This window comes from Rosa rugosa, chromosome 5, assembly GCF_958449725.1.
Source record: "Rosa rugosa chromosome 5, drRosRugo1.1, whole genome shotgun sequence".
Lineage (NCBI taxonomy): Eukaryota > Viridiplantae > Streptophyta > Magnoliopsida > Rosales > Rosaceae > Rosa > Rosa rugosa.
In genome coordinates this window covers 12,669,974-12,693,161 of record NC_084824.1, presented here as the reverse complement: position 1 = coordinate 12,693,161, position 23,188 = coordinate 12,669,974, and the positions used below count along the sequence as shown (strand labels likewise).

At 39.4% G+C, this 23,188-nt stretch overlaps 6 protein-coding genes across 6 annotated transcripts; 4 read left to right on the top strand and 2 right to left on the bottom strand.

The window, feature by feature from the left end:
- The first annotated feature begins 735 nt into the window (after positions 1–735).
- LOC133709192 (rhomboid-like protein 14, mitochondrial) lies at positions 736–2,184 on the top strand. The gene is made up of 2 exons (XM_062134855.1): positions 736–1,051; positions 1,188–2,184. The coding sequence occupies exons 1-2, from the start codon at positions 845–847 to the stop codon at positions 1,977–1,979; spliced, it is 999 nt and encodes a 332-aa protein (XP_061990839.1). The 5' UTR covers positions 736–844; the 3' UTR covers positions 1,980–2,184.
- A 528-nt stretch (positions 2,185–2,712) lies between these two features.
- On the bottom strand, positions 2,713–4,560 carry LOC133711213 (uncharacterized). Its single transcript, XM_062137370.1, has 7 exons — positions 4,512–4,560; positions 4,287–4,419; positions 4,089–4,146; positions 3,970–3,997; positions 3,722–3,788; positions 3,156–3,285; positions 2,713–3,006 (listed from the first exon to the last, which is right to left on the bottom strand). The coding sequence occupies exons 1-7, from the start codon at positions 4,558–4,560 to the stop codon at positions 2,713–2,715; spliced, it is 759 nt and encodes a 252-aa protein (XP_061993354.1).
- Positions 4,561–5,844: 1,284 nt separating this feature from the next.
- LOC133711212 (uncharacterized) lies at positions 5,845–7,580 on the bottom strand. Its single transcript, XM_062137369.1, has 6 exons — positions 7,553–7,580; positions 7,308–7,440; positions 6,975–7,144; positions 6,553–6,844; positions 6,140–6,306; positions 5,845–6,002 (listed from the first exon to the last, which is right to left on the bottom strand). Exons 1-6 carry the CDS (start codon positions 7,578–7,580, stop codon positions 5,845–5,847), a joined length of 948 nt encoding a protein of 315 aa, XP_061993353.1.
- Positions 7,581–8,332: 752 nt separating this feature from the next.
- LOC133710183 (DEAD-box ATP-dependent RNA helicase 50) lies at positions 8,333–13,478 on the top strand. Its single transcript, XM_062136193.1, has 8 exons — positions 8,333–8,731; positions 9,051–9,655; positions 10,039–10,233; positions 10,909–11,096; positions 11,764–11,977; positions 12,429–12,560; positions 12,735–12,910; positions 13,050–13,478. The coding sequence occupies exons 1-8, from the start codon at positions 8,470–8,472 to the stop codon at positions 13,285–13,287; spliced, it is 2,010 nt and encodes a 669-aa protein (XP_061992177.1). The 5' UTR covers positions 8,333–8,469; the 3' UTR covers positions 13,288–13,478.
- Positions 13,479–14,141: 663 nt separating this feature from the next.
- On the top strand, positions 14,142–15,883 carry LOC133710185 (large ribosomal subunit protein uL18c). The gene is made up of 3 exons (XM_062136194.1): positions 14,142–14,389; positions 15,050–15,211; positions 15,586–15,883. Exons 1-3 carry the CDS (start codon positions 14,222–14,224, stop codon positions 15,733–15,735), a joined length of 480 nt encoding a protein of 159 aa, XP_061992178.1. The 5' UTR covers positions 14,142–14,221; the 3' UTR covers positions 15,736–15,883.
- A 1,435-nt stretch (positions 15,884–17,318) lies between these two features.
- On the top strand, positions 17,319–20,875 carry LOC133708216 (cation/H(+) antiporter 19). Its single transcript, XM_062133677.1, is given in 7 exon segments — positions 17,319–17,679; positions 17,935–17,984; positions 17,986–18,847; positions 19,431–20,024; positions 20,026–20,181; positions 20,183–20,477; positions 20,480–20,875. Coding segments are annotated over 7 exon segments (2,346 nt in total). The 5' UTR covers positions 17,319–17,484; the 3' UTR covers positions 20,674–20,875.
- Positions 20,876–23,188: the final 2,313 nt, after the last annotated feature.

Sequence of the window (23,188 nt, the reverse complement as noted above, 5' to 3'; positions counted from 1 at the left end):
TTTCTCAGAATCTTTCTATTTGGTTTTTCTACTTGCCCCTTTCTGTGTTCTCAGCGTTCCACTTGGATTAGTCGGGAGAGAATGTTAGTTGTGAGTTTGTGTTTTAATTTTCTATTTGATTTTTCTATCATTAAAAAAAAAAATTCGAGCTTGAATGAAATTCCAGCATTCAAAAATTGTTTTTATCTTAAAAATATTTTTTTATTTGTTTATTAAAAGCTTGTTTGATAAATTAATTAAAAATCGAGATGAGATAATGCTAAATTCCAGTCGTCTTGTCATAAAATGAACTCACAAGCTTACTATTTGACCTCAACAATTCTCAATTGAGCGAAAAATAAGGCGAACTTGATAAAAACCTATTCAAAGACCTAAATTCTTTTAAGGGTGGTTCTAGTTGAACCTCCAAATTTAATATTTGGACCTCCATTTTTTTCAATTATTATTAGACTTTGTCAACTTATATGAAAAGAAAAATAAGAACAGAGGGAGAGAAAAGAAAAACATATACTCTTCTCACCTCCACGATGAACCTCGTTAATTTTTCTAATCTCTCATGCTTGGAAGTGACATGATACCTTTATAGAAATTTTCAATATACTTTCAAAGTATATTCTCCTCTAATCTCTCAAATCTGAAGATTCAACTAGATAATAAAAGAGAAAACTTATTTAAGCAGATTGGGCCATGAGGCAATGGGCCGGGTCACGCTTGTATAACGAATAAAAGGAAAAGAAAAAGAAAAACCGCGAAGCGTCTGGACTCTCTGCTCTGGAATGTGCTTGTCGTCGTGAACAAGGAGGCAAATCCAAATCGAAAGATCAAATCGGAAACCCTAAACACGATGGAGAGAAGAGGATCCCGATCCAACGGAATGTTGCCGCTGCTCGCACTCCACGCCGCCAGCGAGTATTACAGGCTCGACAGGAAGCCTCCCGTCACCGCCGCACTCATTGCCGCCAATTCCCTCGTCTACTTACGCCCCGCCTTCCTCGAACCCATTCTTCCTTCCATTCACGACGTCTGGTTCAACCCTCACCTCATCCTCAAGGTAAATTCTCAATCCATCACCACCCTTTCGATTTCAAGTTTTCATCTTTACGCCCAAAATTCCCAAAATTTTCCAATTACGTACGACGTCGTTTTGGTAATTGGGGTTTTGGAAATGAATTGGAATTGTTGAACAGAATAAGGACTTGAAGCGGTTCTTGCTGTCACCGTTTTACCATGTGGGAGAGTCTCATCTGGCTTACAACATGCTCTCGCTTTTATGGAAGGGCATCAAGTTGGAGTCCTCCATGGATAGTGCTGAGTTTGCATCCATGGTTGCTGTGCTACTCGGTATGTCCCAAGGGATCACACTGCTGCTTTCGAAAGCGCTGCTGGTTTTGTTTGACTATGAGAAGGCTTATTATTCGGAATACGCTGTTGGGTTTTCTGGGGTGATATTTGCAATGAAGGTGGTTCTCAATTCGCAGTCCGGAAACTATAGTTCTGTACATGGAATTCCGATGCCGTCGCGTTATGCTGCTTGGGTGGAGTTGGTTCTTATCCAGATGTTGGTGCCTGGCGTGTCTTTCATTGGTCATTTGGGTGGGATACTTGCCGGGTTTCTGTATCTCCGATTGAGGAGTGCATATTCGGGCTCAGACCCACTTACTTTAGTTCTCAGAGGTGTTACTAATGTACTAGAATTGCCGATGCGGTTTTTAAGAAGAGTGTTTCCATTCAGACGGAGGCAGGTATCTGGTAGAGGACCGGTTGGTGGGAGTCGTAGAGGAATAGCCATGGCGGATTGGAGGTGCAGTGCTTGTACATATGAAAACTCTGGTTGGTTGGATGCATGTGAAATGTGTGGCACAAATAGGAATGACAATGGCAATGGCAATTCCATGGCGTCGCATCCTTTGCCACAATATTCAGGTGACCTTACTTTGGAAGAATTAAGGCGGCTAAGGTTGGAAAGATTTGGTAGATGATAGGGTCTTGACTCTGGAGCGTTGCCTCAAGTAGTCATAGGGTGAATAAAATTATAGTTGTCATAGGGTCTGTCATCACTGCTGTTATGCTGTTTGTATCAAGTCATTCAGTTAGAAATCTGAACAATCAAGTCATTGTCTTGGACTTATTAGTGTAGCCTACTTGTGTTTGTTCAATTATTATGGTGAACTTTCATTCTTTTAATTGTTGATCACTCGGGAGTCAGAACAGTTATGGTCGCATGGAATGGCCTTGTAGCTCTGTGTTTGAATTTGGGTAACATGATTTCTGCAAAGACAAGAAGTTCCTGTGTAGCAAAACAAGGCTGAAGTCTGACCAAAGCAACATCATCGAACACTTGTACAGTCGAGATTTGGTCAGAAGTTGTAAAACCAACCAACTTAACAGCATCAGTTGTCGAAAGAGTTTTCAGCTCTTGAATTAGAACAGGAAAATTATGGTATCTCTGCTGAAATTAAAGTGATGGATTTGGCATGATTTGTACGTCCTTGAGCAATTATTATGAAACAAATTACTTGTGTTTGTAAGAGATAAGAATCGGTAAAGATTGTCTTATTCTTGTTTTTGATAGAGTACAGACTCACAGATTATGATTTATGAACTGGTCAAGGAAGTAAAAAAGGTAAAAAGTGCAGAATATATCAAGACCTTATTAGGATCAATCAGTTTCTACTTGGCGCAAACCTAGACGCTCATGATTGTTGTATGGCTCTACCTGGCCAACCGAAGTAGATTGAGCACAATGACGAAGGTGGACAAGGACTTGAGAAGTAAAGACGAATTGAAGGGGAACCTGCATGAACCCTCCTCCCCAGTTGTATGGACAATGTCCTCTGCCTCTGAGGGTTCTTTAGCAATCCCAAGAACAGTGATCTCTGCTTCCACTGAGAAAGTATCGTTCTTCAAAAAACGACGTAAACCAGCCTGTGGAATGAATTTACTCCAACCATAATGCTCACCGGCAGTGATGAAACATATCTTATCTACAGAAGAAGAAACGATCATCTGTTACGGGAATTGAAGCAAAAAGAAAACAGAACAAAACCTTTATGCATGTCTATGACAGCATCATAGTTTCTTCTTGATAGCTAGCCATCTTCACTAATACATAACTTACGTGGACCAGATTGATGGCTGGCACGGTTTTGATTTACCAAGCGTAAGGAAAACTCTGCATATACTTTAGTGACAGTAGGAGTTGTTTGTTTATCAGCCAATCCCAAGTATAGAGAAAGATGAGAATCTTTCCCCTCGCGATTTCCCACGGGATAGAGTACTATAATCCTGCAACATCACATGAACAATACGCAATTTTTTACTTTGGAAACTAAAATTTAACGGAAGTATTACAATTCCAAAAAGTCTTGTCAGCGATAATAATGTGCATTATGTTTTGGTCAATTTGGAGATCTCCCTAGCCTTCTTGTTGTTGTTCTTCTTTGATTATTCCATTCCAGTGTTAGGGAGCTTGTTCCCCTCCCCTATGTCTTGATCTTTTGTCAAAATAAGAAAAAAGAAAAAGATAGCAAGGACAGAACGATACCAATCTTGGCCTTCAACATTGAATGGTTCTGATTGGTGGCATGGAGCGTTTAACATAGAATAATTTTGAATCTCCCAAACATGCTTGTACATACAAGGGCTCTTTACCCTTGACATACACTCTGCTTGCCCTGTTTTTCTTTCTCTGCAAACAAAGACCTCAGCTCCAAATACACACTTGTCAACAACGAGATATCCATTAGAGGCATCCCTAAATTCTTCAAGAGGGATTAGTTTATCAAAACCTACATCGTGCATCGCCCAATGAAAGCACTTTTGCTTCGAAAAAGCATCTGACCGAAGCACACAATACGAAAAAGAAGAAAAGATCAGAAGACAGGCAATATATGTAGCTAGCTAGTCTGCATATGAAATCAAAACGTTTATGTACATCAATATATTTTCTAGAGTAAATACAGTACGTACCTTCAAGAACCAAGTACATTCCCTTATTCTGATCAAGCAAAAACAATCTGAAATCAACAGATACTCCCCAGTCCCCAACCAGTCTGAAGTGAATCTTATCCGGCTATGTGCAAGTAGACAGAGATGTGGTCTTCCACATTCTTCTTCTTGTTTCCATTTGGGTACAGCACCAGTTTCCTGTGTCAAATCAAGCATAAACATAAGTAAAAGTGTTCTGTAAACAATGTGTGCAATTGATTGAATGTGTTCATTCAAATTAAAAGCGTAAATGCATTATTGATTCATGACACACACAAGTTTAGCAGAATATTAATTACCATATGTATCCTCCGGCTTCAAACTCTTTTGATTCATATCCATCGACTCCATGATATTCAGTTAGCAAGGAAAACGACTCTATACTTAGACTGCAATGAGTTGGCAGTGAATCTGAAAGTGATCTGAAAACGCCTGCAATGAAATAATATTAAGAACAGTAGGCGATCAAACTGATCAACTGTAGACGTAGAAGTTACTTGAGGTAAATAGGGGGGTTCCAGTACCACAGACAAAGTATATCTTAACGTCTTGGTCCGAGTTAAGGATAGCCATGGCTATCAATCTGACCAACCAACTTCTCAGGTTGGGAAGACGTCGATCAGACTAGGTTTTCTGTCGAATGTTGAATTCAACAGTACACTGTTTAAGGTATAGGGTACTTTAATACCATTAAATGTCTGTTATTTTTATTTTTTTTGCCAACAAGAGTAATCAAGAATTAAGCTTGTAGTAGAATTAGGAGAAACAATGAGGTTTCTTGATTACCAAGTAACCTAATATTATTAGATGCTAATCCTTATTAACAAAGTAACAATTTGGTGTCCTTTGAATTATCTTCACCATATATTCGATGCTAATCCTTTATCGAGCTCATGAACAAAATTCTGCTAATTTGTTGGTACGTTGGGGAAAAAAATTCATTCTTATAGATGCAACCTGATTCTACAAAAATCCTCCAAGTGCTGCAATTTTGGTTCAAGCTACTGGAGACAGAAATGGAGCTAGCGCAAATAAAATAGTATGATACTATGGCAATTGATCAAATAGGTTGACAATCCAAGAGTCAAAATCCAACTTCCTTGACATGTTAATTAAGGTGGCTTATGAGTTTATTATGACCCCAAGTTTCTCCTCCCTAGCTCATAGCTGGTTTCAGGAATGGCAATAATAATGTCATTCAGTGCAAGGCCTTGCGCTTCGTGAGGGCCTCCTCCAAGTTGTCATCAAAATTTTAAAAAAGTTCCAAGTTGGATGAATGTGACTCCAACGACTTTTATCATTATGTAAATGGCAAGTGCAATATCCCTTGAAGGCTCAAGAAGTAAGTTTCCCATGCCAGAGCTTTCAAATCATAAGCTAGGCTTGATTATAGATAAGCAAACTCGGGATTGTTAGATCCTGTGTGTGCGACCATGTTATCATGTCGAGCCTCACAACAAGAGGAAATAAGGGATCGGAACCAAGCTGCTACTTGTGATCCTAGACTTCATCAATAAGGTGTTCTTGTATTGGTCAATATGGTGTTCATTGGGAACCAAGCTTTTTCCCCTTCTCATCTATAGCAAAAATTATTTCTTGAGGATCTGATTCCACTTCAAGAAGAGAAGGACTCAACTGTAGTGCTATTCGGAACACGTATTCGATTTGCCAAGATCCCTATTTGGAGAGAAAACACTAGTAAAAGAAATTGGAAATTAAGACGACAACACCAACAATACTAATTCTACTAAAAGCACTATCAACATAGTGAGATACGAAAACGACGAAATTTCCGCATAAAGCAGGTGGATTTCAGTGTCCTGAATTGCCTCTGGGGGAATGATCTTTTTTTCGAAGTCAGCATGCATCTTTAGCAAGAATCTTAGCAATTGCACGAACAGTGACCTCTGCCTCCACTAGGCAAGTATCGTACTTCAAAAGACGACTTAAATCACCAAGTGAAATGAATTCAGGCCAACCATGAGTCCGAGAGGCAGTGTTAAAACAGTACTTATCTACAAATGGAAAGAACGATTCTCTGTTACCGGAAATGAAACAAAAAGAAAACCGAGCAATACCCTTATGCATCACCATGATAGCATTTTGTTAATGATAGTAATCACCCGTAAAGTATAGGTCAATCAATCCTTACCTGAGCGATATTGAATGCTGGCATGATTTCGATCTACAATGCGTAAGGCATACTCTGTAAATACTTTGGTGACATGACTTGTTTTTTCAGCAACCCATTGCAAGTAAACAGACAGATGAGAAGGATCGTTTGTGGTGCTTTTCCTCTTGGGATAGATTACTATAGCCCTGCAACAATAAGCAATATCTTACTTTTGAAACAAAAATTTACCAAAAGTATATTTCAATATCCAAAAGATGGACATGGTTAGCTTGGCTTTTCTGTGATTGTTGCTTCGGGGTTAAATAGGTCTCCCTCCCTTGTTGTTCTTCTTGTTTTTGATTAATGTATTAGAATGTTAGGGAGGCTGTTCCTTAATTTCCCCTATAGTCGATTTTCTGTCAAGAGAAAAAAAGAAGGATAATTGGAGATACCAGTTTAGTCCTTCAGCACTGAATTGTTTTGAGTGGTAGAACTGAGCGTTCAACTTTGAAAATTTTTCAAGTTTCCAAACATGCTTGTACATACAAGGGCTCTTTATCCTTGATATACACTCTGCCTGGCCAGTTTTTCTTTCTTTGCAAACAAAGACCTCAGCTCCAAATACACACTTGTCATCGATGAGATATCCATTGGAAACATCAGTAAATTCTTTAAGACGGATTAGCTTATCAAAACCTACATGAAGCAACCCTGCGTGAAAGCACTTCTGCTTTGTAAAAGCATCTGAACAATGCACACAATGTGAAAAAGGAAAAAGAATATCAGAAGACAGGCAATATATGTAGCTAGCTAGTCTGCATATTAAATCAAAACGTTTATGTAAATCAATATATTTGCTAGGGTAAAACAGTACCTTCAAGAACCAAGTACATTCCCTTATTCTGATCAAGCAAAAACAATCTAAAATCAACAGATACTCCCCAACCAGTCTGAAGTGAATCTTCTCCGGCTATGCGCAAGTAGACAGAGATGTGGTCTTCCACATTCTTCTTCTTGTTTCCATTTGGGTACAGCACCAGTTTCCTGTGTCAAATCAAGCATAATTAAACATAAGTAAAAAAGTTGTATATGTAAACAATGTGTGCAATTGATTGTATGTGTCCATTCAAATATTAGTTGGTTTTAGGGTATAGACTGATGCATTATTGATTCATGACATACACAAGTTTAGCAGAATATTAATTACCATATGTATCCTCCGGCTTCGAACTCTTTTGATTCATATCCACTGACTCCATGATATTCAGCTAGCAACGAAAACGACTCTATATTTAGAGTGCAATGAGTTGGGAGTGAATCTGAAAGTGATCTGAAAACGCCTGCGATGAAATAATATTAAGAATAGCAGGCTATTAAACTGACCAACTATAGACGTAGAAGTTACTTGGTAATTAAATAGGGGGTTCCAGTAACACAGACAAAGTATCTTACCATCTTGGTCCGAGTTAAGGATAGCCATGGCGATCAAACTGACCAACTAACTTCTCAGGTTGGGAAGGCGTCGATCAGACTAAGTTTTCTGTCGAATATTGTTCAGTACTTTAATCCCATTAAATCTGTTATTATTTATTTTATTTTTTTATGAACAAGAGTGATCAAGAATTAATCTTGTAGTAGAATTAGGAGAAACAATGAGGTTTCTTGATTACCAAGTAACCTAATATTATTAGATGCTAATCCTTATTAACAAAGTAACAATGAGGTGTCATTTGAGTTATCTTCACCATATATATATTTGATGCTAATCCTTTATCGAGCTCATGAGCAAATTGGTACATTGGGGAAAACAAATTTATTCTTATAAATGCAACTTCATCCTACAAAAATCCTCTTTAGTGCTGCAACTATTATTGGTTCAAGCTACTGGAAACAGATCACCCTCTCCCTGCTCCAAAAGAGTTGTACGTGTGATCCCCAAGGTTCTCCTCCCTAGCTCATAGCTGGTTTCAGGTATGGCAATAATAATGTCATTCTTCTGCAAGGCCTTGCTCTTCCTGAGGGCCTCCTCCAAGTTGTCATTCACTTGTTCAATTAATGGGAATCAAAGGTCGATCCAATGAAAACTATGACTCGTGGTTTTTGAGACACAAAGAACTTTGGGCCGGGTCAAAACATAGTTGTTCATGCCCATGACCCGAAGACCGACCCGGTATAGAATACCGTCGATATATGATAAGGGGGAAATAGATAGATAACCGTTGTTTCGAGTTGTTCATGTTCTTCTTCTTCTGCACTCTACTTCTGTGTGCCCAAGTAATCACTTGTGAGTTTTGAAGCTCAACAAATAAGGCAGAGTGCTAAATCTCCATACCCAATTGCCCAAATTGTATATATATCTAGACCCAGAAATGCTGGGTAAAGCTCCTGCTCCAGTAGTAAACCACCTATGGCCAAAACGCATTGACCCAGAATGGATGGTGGCTCAGCACCACTGCAGGTGTACTGTCCACCCCCATCAGATTAGAAAATGGGGAATAAGTTGCAGTTTGGGTCAGAAAGCCATGGATAACTCTGCCGCTGCTTATGACCTTATGGATGATTTCATTGTATTGGGAGCAACCAAGAATGACTCTTCTCTAGTCCGTGACTCTCCCAAAACCAATACCAGAGGTCCTCTTCTATCTCTCTCTTTTCAATATTTCAGTTCTATTCTGGGTTTCAGCTTCTGATTTCTGCTTCACCTCAACTTAAAAGTTTGAAACTTTATCTGTTATACGCTGATATTAGTGAAGTGGCTTTTGATATCTCACATATTAGACCATGTTTTCTTGTATTTTACATGAAAGATATGAACTTGAGGCACATTGTCCTGATAATGAAGTATTTGTGGAGCACACATACATAATTTGTTTAGTCCTGAGTGTGTGTATGTTTATTCTGTTGTAACTGTGAGGGAATTGACTCATTGAGCATGTGTTACCATTTACAGATAATGACCGTCAACAGGCGGCAACTACTAGGAGAGTTGCCAAAGTTGGCGGAAGTTTTGGGAGATTGAAAGTGCAAAGAGTGAAATCTGTAGTGGATAAAGCTTCTCGGGTGAAGCGAGACATGGATGAAAGTGAAAATGAACTAGATGTGCAGGATACATCACCATTTATCTCTACAATTGAAGGTATGGGGAAGAAGAAGAAAGCAAATGCCATGGGTCGTGGAGGGAGACTTTCAAATCCTTCCAACTCACATGAATTTAGGGACGCGTTGCGTAAGAAGGAACCAACAGATTACAAGGACAATTCTAGAGTAACTACGAAAGATTTTTTTGAGCCACTCCCTGAGAGTCGGCATAAACCATATATGCGTCAGAAGCCTAACACCATCGTAGACCGACGAAAGGTCTCAGTTTCAAGAAAAGGATGGGGTAGTGGAGGGTCCATACGTGAATCATCAGAGTATCCAGACCCAGACCAACGAAGGAGAGTGTCCAATGATGGTGGCTTTTTCAGTCGAAAATCCTTTAGGGATGTGGGATGCAGTGAGTATATGATTGAATGTCTAAGGAAGCAGCTTTTCCAGCGTCCATCACATATTCAGGTACATCAAAAGACATATGTAAAGCATTTGATTTGGTGGTGCTTTGAAAATGTATGCACTCCAAAAATTGTCCTATATATCCACTTGTAGGTCATCTTGCATTCTTAGAGATACTATAGTAATGGAGGTGTACTTACATACTCTTAAAATTGGACTTATGGAATTCCATGTACATAAAATGAGCTGACAGTTTGATAGGTATATAATGCAATATCAGAGAAAATGCAATATCTAGCTAATATACTGATATATTAAGAGCATGCTTAGTCAACCTGTAGTTCCTGATATACTGATATAAACAGTTCCCTATACATACACTCAAAACGGTGGCATACTCATAATTAACAATTTATACTTGTACTGCACATCTTGGATCACTGCAGGCAATGGCGTTTGCTCCAGTTGTTGCTGGAAAAACCTCTATTATAGCTGACCAAAGTGGATCTGGCAAAACATTGGCTTATCTTGCTCCTGTCATTCAGCGTTTAAGGGATGAAGAACTTCAAGGACTGAGCAAGTCCTCATCACAGAGTCCTCGATTAGTTGTATTAGTTCCGACTGCTGAATTGGCTTCTCAGGTAATTACTATCGTCTGCGCTAACAGTTGCATTAACTTTTGCCTTTTCTGATCTACATGCTCTTAGTTTTTGTTTTCATTTGTTACCTCTTCTCAGATGGATTATACCTTTCTAAGTTTCTAGGCATATTAATTTATTGCCAGCTGCTAGATGTTTTACCCTGATCTCTGTGCAAAAGAATGTTGTACTATTGCCTGTGTGTGTGGGTGTCTGTGTCTCTGTGTGTGGGTGTATGTGTGTGTGTGTCTGTGTGTGTGTGTTTGTGTGTGAATGTGTGAACATAACAAACATATGCAAAAGTAGCAATAACAAACATATGCAAAAGTAGCAAAACAATACAGCAGAAGCACAAACCAGCAAAATAGAGGAAACAAGTACAGCGACCAGAAATAAGAATTAAAATCACTGTATTTATGACCTTTCATTATTACCATTGGCCTTCTGCTTGTGTGTAATAAATTATTAGCCTTGCTTAGTTGTTTATGGAAAAGAATTAGAGAACTAAGATGCAGGAAGGCATTTACCAACCACAAACTTAGTTGTTGACAGAAAAGCTGTTTGGCTAGTATAATTATTTTGTCATGCAGTTTGCATATAAACAGGAAAGGATATTTAGTCTCATTGTATCCTTCTGGTCTTTGAATCATTACTTTAATTAAAATGTAACTTCTGCAGGTTTTGGGTAATTGCCGATCAATATCAAAATTTGGAGTTCCTGTCAGGTCTATGGTTGTAACAGGCGGTCATCGACAGAAAACTCAACTGGAAAGTTTGCAAGAAGGTGTTGATGTTCTAATTGCAACCCCAGGTCGATTTATATATCTAATTAAGGAGGGCTTCTTGCAATTGTCAAATCTAAGATGGTAAGTCAGTTTCCTTCAACTTTGCATGAACTTCTTGTCATGGTTATGTGTTGGGGTTTGATTAAATTAAAGCGTCCTTTATATTTTCAATTTCAATGGTGGTGTGTATCTTCCCTACTCGGCTGTTCTATTGTTTTCTTTTCCGAGAGTTTATAGTTTGTCACTATTGTTATGAGCAGCTTTGACAACAAGTCTACCAAAACTTCTAGATACAGCATAGATGAATAACTTCTGGAATGTGTTCTTATAGTCTGTTTTGTCAAGGAGTGATAAAATGTATCTAAAATCTCTGGAGGGGTTTTGAAAACTATGGGCTTTGATTTTGTTGTCTATATTTGTATATTCCTTACCTAGATGTTTTTCTACTTGTATAAATGTACTCATCTTTTCCAGCCAAAAATAAAAAAAGAAGAAAGCAAAATTGTTGCTTGAACTGTTATTCCTCGTTATGTTTCTTCCACTTTGACAGGGTAACTCACCTAGTCAGTCAAAATTAATCTAGATATAAGTATATATTATAGTGTACAGGAGTTTCTTGGTGATGCTGTTGAGTCGTCTATATATCTAATGTTTGTGGGTGAGTGCGGGTGTGTGCATGTATTTATGCTTGTATATGTCAATTTACCCACATGGCACACAAATATATAATTAGAACCTCTTGTTGCAGTGCTGTGCTGGATGAGGTAGATATACTCTTTAATGATGAGGATTTTGAAGCAGCACTGCAAAGTTTAATCAATTCCGCACCTGTAACCACACAATATCTTTTTGTCACTGCAACTTTACCACTTGGCATTTACAACAAGTTAGTTGAAGATTTTCCTGATTGTCAAGTGGTCATGGCACCTGGAATGCACCGGATAAGCCCTGGCCTTGAAGAGGTTGGTTTACTAACGTTGTGGATTTTAAACTTTGGTCCTGCTATTTAGGAGGTCAATATGAAGGCTCTTCTTTTATGTTTATTATAGTAATGTGATTGTGTGTAATGTATATCAGTTAGTAAAATCCACCAAGATTAACCCATCGTTTAGCAAATTCCAATAGCAGCGTTGTTAAGAACTTCTTCATCCTACTCAAATTTGATTTGACAATCGTAACTTCTCCCAAATCATACTCTTATTTTATATCAATTTTACTGTGATGCAAAAGAAAAATACAGAGAAGGGTTTCATGCCTTGTTATTAACTTATCATAGCTGCATTAGGATATGGGATTTGACTAGTTTTTTTTTTTTTTTTTCTCCCTCACTTGATTTAACTTTTTATGTTAGAACTGAAGAGCTTTATATTTACTCCAAAGTTATGGATTTTAATCTTCACGATTCATGTCCAGGTACTTGTAGATTGCAGTGGAGATGATCGGAGTGAAAAATCTCCAGAGATGGCATTCACAAATAAGAAATCTGCTCTTCTACAGCTTGTGGAGGGAAGTCCAGTTCCCAAAACAATAGTCTTTTGTAACAAGGTAAGGTGGGAGGATTTACTTTTGTGGTTTACACCGGTTGTCCCTGTGTGCTATTTACAAGCATTCTGACTTTTGTCCTTTTTAGGGGATAGAAGACATTGAGTTTTGACTCAACTTATCTCACTAGTCATTTGAAAAATATTAATTCCAGTTAACTTTCATTCTATTTTGCAGATTGAGACATGCAGAAAAGTTGAGAATGTACTATCACGCTTTGACAGAAGTGGAACTCGTGTTCAAGTTCTACCATTTCATTCTGCTCTGGCTCAAGAATCACGGCTTGCAAACATGAAGGAGTTCACCAATTCTCATTCAGAGAAAGTAGCACAGTTTTTGGTCTGCACTGATAGGTAGTAATCTTTGTTGCAAGCATGATTTCCAACTACTGAACTTTGTTGGCAGATATGAATGGTCTGATTAATATCTGTTCCCTCTAAACTAGTCTTAAAGTTCTAATATCAAGTTGATGTTTACAAAAATATCTGACAGAGCATCACGTGGAATCGACTTTCCTGGTGTGGATCATGTTATACTCTTCGACTTCCCTCGCGATCCAAGTGAGTACGTGCGGCGTGTAGGAAGAACTGCCAGGGGTGCTGGTGGAGTGGGCAAGGCATTCATCTTTGTCGTTGGCAAGCAAGTCTCTCTTGCGCGAAGAATAATGGACAGGAACCAAAAAGGTCACCCAGTGCATGATGTACCAGCTGCATACGAGCTTTTGTATTAATACCCCCACTGATCTGATTGTAAAATAGATGAGTAAAGAATTGCCAAAGAGCCGACAGATAGTATCTCTTTCTTTCCGAACCTCGTACAATCTTTTTGTAAGCCCCGGGACTCTAAATGAAGCATAGTGCAAGGCTGGTCTTGGGAATTATTTACTTCTTATATGATTTAATCTGAGTTTGCTTCTCATCATTTGTTAATAAATTCGACACACTATTGCACTACTACGGCAGATTGGCTAACTTAACTACTAATTACAATGCGAGATGTTCATGTCACTTGCTTTGCCACATAGCCTGCAGACTAATGCTCAACTTCGAAATTGGTTTCAACACATCAACACTACATCAATAAGCATAAAATCTTCATTGTTTTGCTTGAAATTTATCGGGTGATGTTGGAAACGAATGAACTCATGTTGAAAATGAATGAACTTGTTAACTCGCTAAACTTGTTCCAAGCGGTCAACCAAACGAGAAATTTGGGTAATGTCACAAATTATACGAGAACTTGTACCATATTTCGGAATATGTGATGTAATCAACCGTTGAATCAACTTCTCTATCTAAAAAGAATAAATAATAAAACGAGAACTTCTACCATGCTCCGGAGTATGTGATGTTTTGAATATGATCAATCGTTAAATTTATTTTTCGATTAATATAATTCTTAAGAAGCCTCGAAGCACCATAGACTCTGAAACATGATAGAAAATAACCAATTTCTTATTTTGGCAACTCTTTTTCTTTTCTGTTATCCTCAAAAATAAGAGAGAAGAAAAAAAGAAAAAGTGGGTAATGTTCAAAACGGATGCGTTTCTGGGTGGATAAGATTTCAAATAAAAGAAAGGGGCTTTAGTTTAGAAATAGAGAGAGAGAGAGAGAGAGAGAGGGAGTGTGAGAGTGAGAAACAGAAGGATAGAGAGATAGGAGAAAATGTCAGCGTCTCTTTCGTTTGTTGGGTCTTCACAACAGCTATGGATGCGTCCTAAGTTTGTAGGAGTATCCGCTCCCAGGCCTCAATCTCAGTCTCTAGTTATCGAAGCCAAGGCCACTACCAAAAGAGAAGACAGGACCGCTCGCCATACTCGTATCAGAAAGAAGGTAACAACCATCTCCCTCCTTTCTTATCATACCCAATTTCTCAAATTTGGTTGCTTTCACCTACAATGCATATTGGTTAGTTTTATTTACCACACAATTTCAACCCAGATAAGTTATCCTCCTTTAGACTACGAAAAGTTTGGAACTTTACCTTATCTGTTAGTAATGGGTAAAGCCCTTTCTTAGCTTACAAGAACAGAGAGATGGGTGTTCAATTTTATATGTGATGTCAAAATTTTACATGTACATGAACTGGGTTAGCCTGTTTTGGTTTTGATTAGAAGAATTTACAGTTTAGAGAGAGTAAACATATAGTTGTTGTTTAGTGATACTAGTATGCTTGGCATTAGCAGGCACCTCAGTTGATTGGACAAGCTCCTTTGAGGTCTTGGCGTTAGGTGGTTTGGAAATTTTAGTGTGTTTCCTCAAAGGCTCAGAGCCAAAGTCTGAAGCTTTAATTGGTTCTCTTTTGCGTTAGACTATGCTAGTGAACAAGAAAAATGGTTCATCTTGAGAACATCTGTTTGCTTTGCTTGTTTTTGGAGTCTCTGAATTCCTGCGGTCCTTATGCTTCAGTCCTCCTCATTCGGTTGGAAGGTATTTGCTGAAAATGAGAGTTGCTGGTTCTGATGATGGATGGCTCATTTCTTGGTTTTTCAGGTTGAAGGAACTACCGAAAGGCCAAGACTATGTGTCTTCCGCTCCAACAAGCATCTCTATGTCCAAGTGATTGATGATACCAAGATGCATACACTTGCTTCAGCTTCAACAATGCAGAAGCCCATCTCTGAGGAGTTTGACTTCACTTCTGGTCCAACCATTGTAAGTTCACGGATAACAATTGAACGGCCTGTTGAGTATTGATGCTACATTGTGTGGTTCATGTGTATTAAGCTTCATTCCGATATACATATCTTTATGGCAGTGGTCAACACGTATGTTTACCCTTGATTTTTATTGCCTGGTTAAACTGTTTGCATTGATCAACTTGCAAGCTCCTCTTGTCACTTGTCTTTTAATGTTTAATCTTGCTGTAAAATTGTAAATAGACAAATGATGATAGTAACAACAACATTTGGTGAAGTGTTATCATTTAGTCTAGATATTGATTGGTTGGTTGCCGATTTGGTACATTTACCTTCTATTCGTTAAAGCTATTCGATAAGTCCTGATCAGTTCATGCTTTCTGGCATCAGGAAGTAGCAAAGAAGGTGGGAGAAGTCATTGCAAAGTCATGTTTGGAGAAAGGGATCACAAAGGTAGCCTTCGACCGAGGTGGCTATCCGTATCATGGACGTGTGGAAGCCCTTGCTACTGCTGCTAGGGAGAATGGCCTTCAATTCTGAAACCTAGGTGGGAAATTATTTCATTTCGAATTGTTGTACCATCTTATTTCCTTTAACTTTTGTAAAATCTTGGGATGGAAGAATGTATCATTTTGTAAACAGAGTTGTTGCTCTTTCCTAGTTAATTGAAGTTGAAGATTTGACTTTTTTTTTTTTTTTTCAGAAATATGAATTGCATTATTAAGCAATCTAGATAGTTACATCAGAAATAAGTACACGGGAGAGCCATTGTGGCCCCTCCTCAACCCAAATTTGAAATGCAGGAAACAAAAATAGCTAAAGTATGTGCTGCCTGATTACATCTCCTAGGGCTACATGTACATATAACTGAAGAGAAAAAGTGGAAGAGATTTCGCACTTCTTCAACCAAAGCACCTTCAATCGACCAATTTATATTTGCTGCATTCAAATCATTAATCACTCCAAAGTATCCATTTCCAGAATGATTTGTGTCGATTGAAAACCTGTTTGGATAATAGTCTGAATGCCCAAGACCGCTGCATATGGTTCGGTAGCTTTTACAGAAAAACCACCCTTCATCCCTTTTGAAACCGCAATCATTAAATCATCATTTTCATTAAGGAGGACTGCTCCTAATCCTCTCAAATCAAGTACATCATTTACAACACCATCCACATTCAGTTTCAGAAAAGGAAAAGAAGGTCGTGTCCATCTAACCTGAGCAGTTGGTCTACTAGCAGGGTAGCTAGGTTGTAGCTGTTTCTCCAAAAAATCTTGCTGCAAATGAAGAGCTTGAGCATAAAGGAAGTGAGGGCTGACTAGTTTGTGGTTGAAAATTGCATCATTATGAGCCTGCCAAATCCTTCTACATATTAAAGTCACCAAACCCAATTCATTCAAGGTAAGAACTGATGTTGCAAATCTGAACAGGTTTTTGAAAGCCCCAAAATGTCTGCTGCCCACTGCACTCTTGAAAGGAGTAAGCTTCCAAACCTCCTTAGCCTTTGAACAAGACCAAAAGGCATGTAGAATAGTCTCCTCTTCTCCTTGGCACCTAGAACAAACTGAAGAAACAAGAAGATGCCTACAGTGTAGCAACAAAGCTGTTGGCAAGATGAAATAGGGAATGCTGTTGGTTATTTCATCTCATTTTGATGACCCATCTTACAGTTTAAATTTAGCAGTATCATTTGCTAACAGATCAGAACATAAAGGACTTTTAGTTTGTTAGAGCTACGGACAGTACGGAGCTGATAAGCAAGAAAATTCTTGCATATAACTAGAGAGAATTGATTTGTTCTTTGTTTCTTTGTTTGTGGCTGCATTTGCGATAAGGTAAGAGTTTGTTAGCTTATTTGTTCCTTGCTACTTTTACAGCCTTTTCTGTGTGTATAGTCAAAAAAATTTTGTTATAAAATTTAATGGGTGAAATTAAAGAGACTCACACAAGTCTGAAGTCTTTCAAACTAATAATAACCATACATAGGAGAGGAAGAAGGAATAAGACCAAACCAGACCATAACCAAAGCAGAGAAACCGATGGACATGTGTAGTCCTACTTTCTATAATTAAGTTGGTTAGTTGTATCTAAACTCTCCACCCATGTTGTACTGCTAGCCTTGTGTTCATCCACAGTCCATACATTAAGAGATCCCAAAATTACAGTTGGTTATGCTTTTGGTGCTCTCATATACATGTAATAGAACAGGAAGAACAGAATTATGAGGTTCTGAGATAATTTTCGTATCGATCATTGTGTGCATCTCAATTAATAAAGTCAGTCTCAAGATGGCGCCCGCCCCGCAGCCGGCGACTACCCCGCCCATGAAGGCCACTTCGAATGGATTATTTCAGGGCGAAAATCCACTTGATTACACTCTTCCCTTACTCATCGTCCAGATCATCTTGGTCGTGGTGTTCACCAGGTTTCTTGCATATCTTCTAAAACCTCTCCGGCAACCCCGAGTCATAGCCGAAGTTATAGTAAGATCCTCTTCTTTTCCTTTCATTAAAAAAACACTCATTTTTTCTTTTTTCATCAACATCTCTAGCACAAAGTGTTTTACAAAACTCTGACATCGCAGTGCTGCATTCACCAAATTTGTTCATTATGGCATTTTGTATCAAACTCCTCGCTTTTTCCTAATGCTCACTCAATTTGTTTATACCACATCAGTTTTTGAATCAATTGTTTTATGCATCCATGCATCATTTGGTAAACAAATTCAATGAATGCAGGGTGGATGTCTGCTAGGGCCCTCCGCATTCAGGAGGAGCAAGACCTTTCTACACTAGGCTAGATACAGTAGCCAACATTAGGCTCTATTTCTTCTTCTTCCTCTTCGGCCTCGAGCTCGACATTGACGCCATCCGCAGCACCGGAAAGAAGTCCCTCAGCATCGCCCTCTGCGAGATCACCCTCCCTTTCGTCCTCGGCATCGGCACCTCCGAATCCCTACGCGCCACCGTCTCAAAAGGCGTGAAACAAGGCCCCTTCATGGTCTTCAACGGTGTCGCCCTCTCCATCACTGCCTTCCCCGTCCTGGCCCGCATCCTCTCTGAGGTCAAGCTCCTCACCACCGATGTCGGCCGCATTGCCATGTCCGTTGCCGCCGTCAACGCCGCCGCCACCTGGATCCTTCTCACCCTCATCATCGCCCTCACCGGCAACAACACCTCACCGCTTGTCTCTGTCTGGGTCCTCCTCTGAGGCGCTGGCTTCGTCGGGTTCGTCGTCGTCCCCATACGCGCCATACTGGTCATGATGGCGCGAAGGTCCCCCGAGGGCGAACCAGTGAAGGAGCTCTACATTTGCATCACTCTCTCGCTGGTCTTGGCCTCAGGGTTCGTGACGGACACGATTGGGATACATGCGCTGTTCGTGGTGGGGATCATAATGCCGAAGAAGGGTCCGTTCGTCGGGGTGTTGATAAAGAAGATTGAGGACCTAGTTTCGGGGCATCTGTTGCCGCTTTATTTTGTGTCGAGTGGGCTCAAGACTAATTTTTTTGTGTTGGTGATCTTTACAGTGTCGTTTGGGAAGATCGTCAGGACAGTCACCGTGTCGATGCTGTTCAAGGCGCTAGGGTTCCTTATGAATACAAAGGGCTTGGTAGAGCTCATCGTCCTCAATATTGGCAAGGATAGAAAGGTAATTTACCTCCTTATATATATGCTTTTGAGTTTTGACCTCTATAAATAGAAACTTTCAAACTAGGAAACACAAAAGAATAACTCTTTGATAGTGATACTGTAGCGCACATTTTTCGTTCATCCTGACAATGTACTAGTTATATCTAATGCATATAAATTTAATCGTGAAGTCCACTTTTTCTCATTTTAGTTATGAAAATTTAATGGATTCTCTCTTAGTTGTCAAATGAATTTCTCTTCACAACAACCGAATACATGTGGAGTAGCTGACTGGGGGCTAGTAATATACCGAGTCTTTCATTGTATTAAGTTAATCTAGCATAATATACTGTTGATATAATCTCTTGTAGAAATGTTTGGCATATATGAATACCACTTTGATGACTTAATTAGCTGAATAAGAACTCATTTTACTCTGTGGATGAACTTATTTAACATAACCACCACATTCTATTAGTACTTTCTACCTCAACAACACGTGAGTTGCGTTTTGGTACATCTTACTTTAGAAAACTTGTGTGTGTTATTTGTTTGGTTCTATTACGTACATTATTGATATTGTTTCTTGTGACTATGGGTAGGTACTGAACGAACAGACTTTTGCCATCTTCATTTTGATGGCATTGTTCACCACCTTCATTACCACACCACTAGTGATGGCAGTGTACAAGCCAGCACGAAAGGGAGCCCCTTACAAACTACACACCATTTTCCGCAAAAGCCCGGACACAGAGCTTCGAATATTGGCATGCTTCCACACCACCTGCAACGTCCCCACCATGATCAACCTCATCGAGTCGTCCCGCGGCACCCGCAAGCGCGGACGACTCACCGTCCATGCCATGCACCTCATGGAGCTCTCGGAGCGGTCCTCTGTGATCTCTATGGTCCACAAAGCCCGCTACAATGGCCTCCCATTTTGGAACAAGAAGAGTGATGAAAATGACCAAATGGTTATTGCTTTCGAGGCCTACGAGTAGCTCAGCAGCGTCAAGATTCGGCCACCCACTGCCATCTCTTCTTTAAACGACATGCACGAGGACATATGTGCCTGTGCGCACCAAAAAACCGCGGCAATGATTTTGTTGCCGTTTCACAAGCATCAGAAGCTGGACGGCACCATGGAGTCGGTGGGACACTCATTTCAAGTGGTGAACGAGCGTGTGCTCCAACATGCATGCACCTTGTTCGGTTGGGATTCTAGTTGATAGAGGACTCGGTGGCACCATGCAAGTCTCAGCCAGTGATGTGTCATATACGGCGGTGGTGGCGTTCTTCAGAGGAAGGGATGACCGGGAGGCACTAGCCTATAGTATGAGACTGGCTGAACATGCATACTGGGATTGCATTGACTATTTTTAGATTCATTGCTCCACAAGGGAAGACATTGAGATTTGGAGCGAAATTAGTTGGGATAGCAGCTGACAACAAGAAAATACTGAAAGAAGAAGACTGTGGCCAAGAAAATGAAGAGGACGAGAAGTTCTTGGAGGAGTACAAGAATGTAAGAAGTAGCAGTAAGGAAGAGGAAGAGTCCATGTTTTACGAGGAGAAGGTGGTGGATAGCAAAGGGGAGATCGCGGTGACGTTAAAGACTCTAAGCAAGCACAACTTGTTTATAGTGGGGAGATGCCACCGACTGTCCCGTTGGTAGAGTCGAGTGACTGTGCGGAGCTTGGGCCAATTGGGAGTTTCTTAGCCTCGTCAGACTTATCTTCCACAGCTTCGGTTGTGGTGATTCAACAGTATGATGCTACGGCGTCACGACCATTTGTGGTGGAGGAAGCTGACTATGAGTTGCCTAAGTCCTCGTCTATGGTTTAAGTATGAGAGATTATACATTATATTTGCAAACACATGCATGCATATAGATATTTGGTGAAATTAGGTCATGAGGAATAAGAGCTTTAGCATTTTCGAACTTTGATGTAATGTAATGAGCTAGGAGATAATCCATAGGGTCATAAAGCAATATAGTCAAATTATATTTGTATTTCTCATCCAAATTTGTATTTGTAGTATGCAGAGTGCCGCGCCAATAACAATTGCTTAGGTATTAGTTCATTCCAAGTTTAGAACGTTACTGAATGAAATAACCATTTTCTTGTTTGTAGCTAGGTACGTAAGAAACTAAGAATGCAAAGGTGCAGCAAGTAAATGTGCATTTCAATTTGAACATATATCCTTCTCATCCACATCTCAGCCACCTTATTTAGTGGCCGATTGAAGCACTGAATGGAGACGATCGAGCCTTGTTTCCACCCAATACATGATATGAATGTTAATAACCAACAAAGGACACAAGAATACGAAACCATGCTCGATCAGCTTCTACGTATTTAGATAACCTAGCTGAATTATGTTATTTAGTCTAATTTAATTATCAAGGTTTCCTATCCATAGTAGGATTACATCCCTAAAGGATGGAGATGACACAAATAAGTTTATTTGTAATGACGTCACATTGTTATTGATGTTACTGTCATCATCTAATCATCCGAGCAAAGGAAACCCTAGAGAACTTAGTTGGCCACAATGGGTGATCGATGTCGAAAAACTTGCATGTGAGCGTTCTCAAAGGCAAATTAATTAAGGTATCTTCAGCGCTGAAACAGGGGTACTTATATATATTTGGTAACATTGATTGCATACGAGACGTCTTCAAATGTGCTTGAGATCGAGAACAGTTGTTGCTCTTAATGACATCCATATATCGATGTTGTTATGGATTACATCTCTCCTGCGTCATGTGGTAATAAGGTGTTCCGGACAATGTGGACTGAGTTCGAGTGGGATGCTCTAAGTAGTGTTATCGAAGAAGACTAGAAGAAATCTCTGAGCCACATTGTTAAAGCATCTAACATGAAGTGCTTGACTCCACCATCGGCACTAGAAGGAGATTGCAGAGTTCTTGCTGCTAATCTGTACGCCCGCAAAGACTACTTTCGGGGAGGATACAAGCTTTATATGTGGATGTTGAGAAACAATAAAGGAGATGGTGAGCTAAGTGGATACATCGACCAGAATTAGAAGCAAGAGTTGAGGCCACAGCAAGAACGTGCACCTTGAATCAGAAGGGTGGCCCTTTATTGAAGGACGTCGATCTTGCTTAATTAGTTTTGGCAGCATTTACACCTAACAAAGTACTGGTACTGTACGTGAAGACAAAAAATTCCTAAAACAAATATGCAAGCTTGTAAATTTTTATCCAAGACATACATGCCCTAATTATGAACAAGTACTTGAACGTTTGTTGCCTCTAGTTATGTTTGATCTCGTGGACCTTTTGCTGATCAGATAAGAAGTTTGGGAATTTCACATTAGTTATTGTCAATGAAAACAACAATTTCCAATATATAGAAGAAATTATGATTTCTTCAAACATGAAGGGGTACGTAATGATATAACCTTGTCTACAAGAATTAGGCTTCACTACAATTAGAAAGCCAAGAACGAGCATATAGTGATCGAAGTGCTAATATGCAGGAAATGATTACAAGTCCTAAGATAATGTCCAAATTAATCATGTTACTTTCTGTGGATCTCAAGTCTGAGATTTTCTTCAGACATGCATCAAAGAAAACTAGAAAAGTAATTCAGTCAACAAGATAATATATATTTGCAGTGGAAAAGGGGAGGACAACTAGTCAACTAGAGAAACTTTTAATTTGAATCCTTGTGTACGTTTTCTTAATTTCGTATACATGTTGAATACAGTATCTGCATGGACAAGTAAGCTATACCAGATAAACTCCCCAAGCTTTCAATACTTTGGACAACCAGCTGGTATCTGGTGTTGTGGTTCCATCTCTTCAAGTCTTATATATTTGTGTTGTAATGAATACAAACTAGCTAGTCCTCTTTCTTTGTTAGTAATGGAAAAGGATTATGAAAATCTTCCATGCCATTTTTTTTTTTTTTTGGTTACAAGGGGCCTGAAGCCCAAACAAAGAAAACAAAAACACAGAAACTAAACAGCCAAGGCTGTTACAAAGGAACGAGACCTCACTAGGCCATCAATGTCATCTAAGACAGCTTGAGTAGTAAAAGCTGGATTGGTATTGAAGCTGTAAGTTCCCAGATCTTGATCAAGACTCCTTTTGGCTAAAATATCAGCGACCGTATTCCTCTCTCTGTAAATATGCTTGATAGAGTAGGACTCAAAATGTTGTGCCAAAGTTTTGCAATTGTTCAACAAGGTTCCAAGAGGATGGAGCTCAATATCAGTACTGTGTAGAAGGTTAAACAACACAGCAGAATCAGTCTCCACTTCCAAATGCTTAATATCCATCTCAACAGCCATTTGGAGGCCAGTAAACAAACCCCAGGCCTCTGCTTG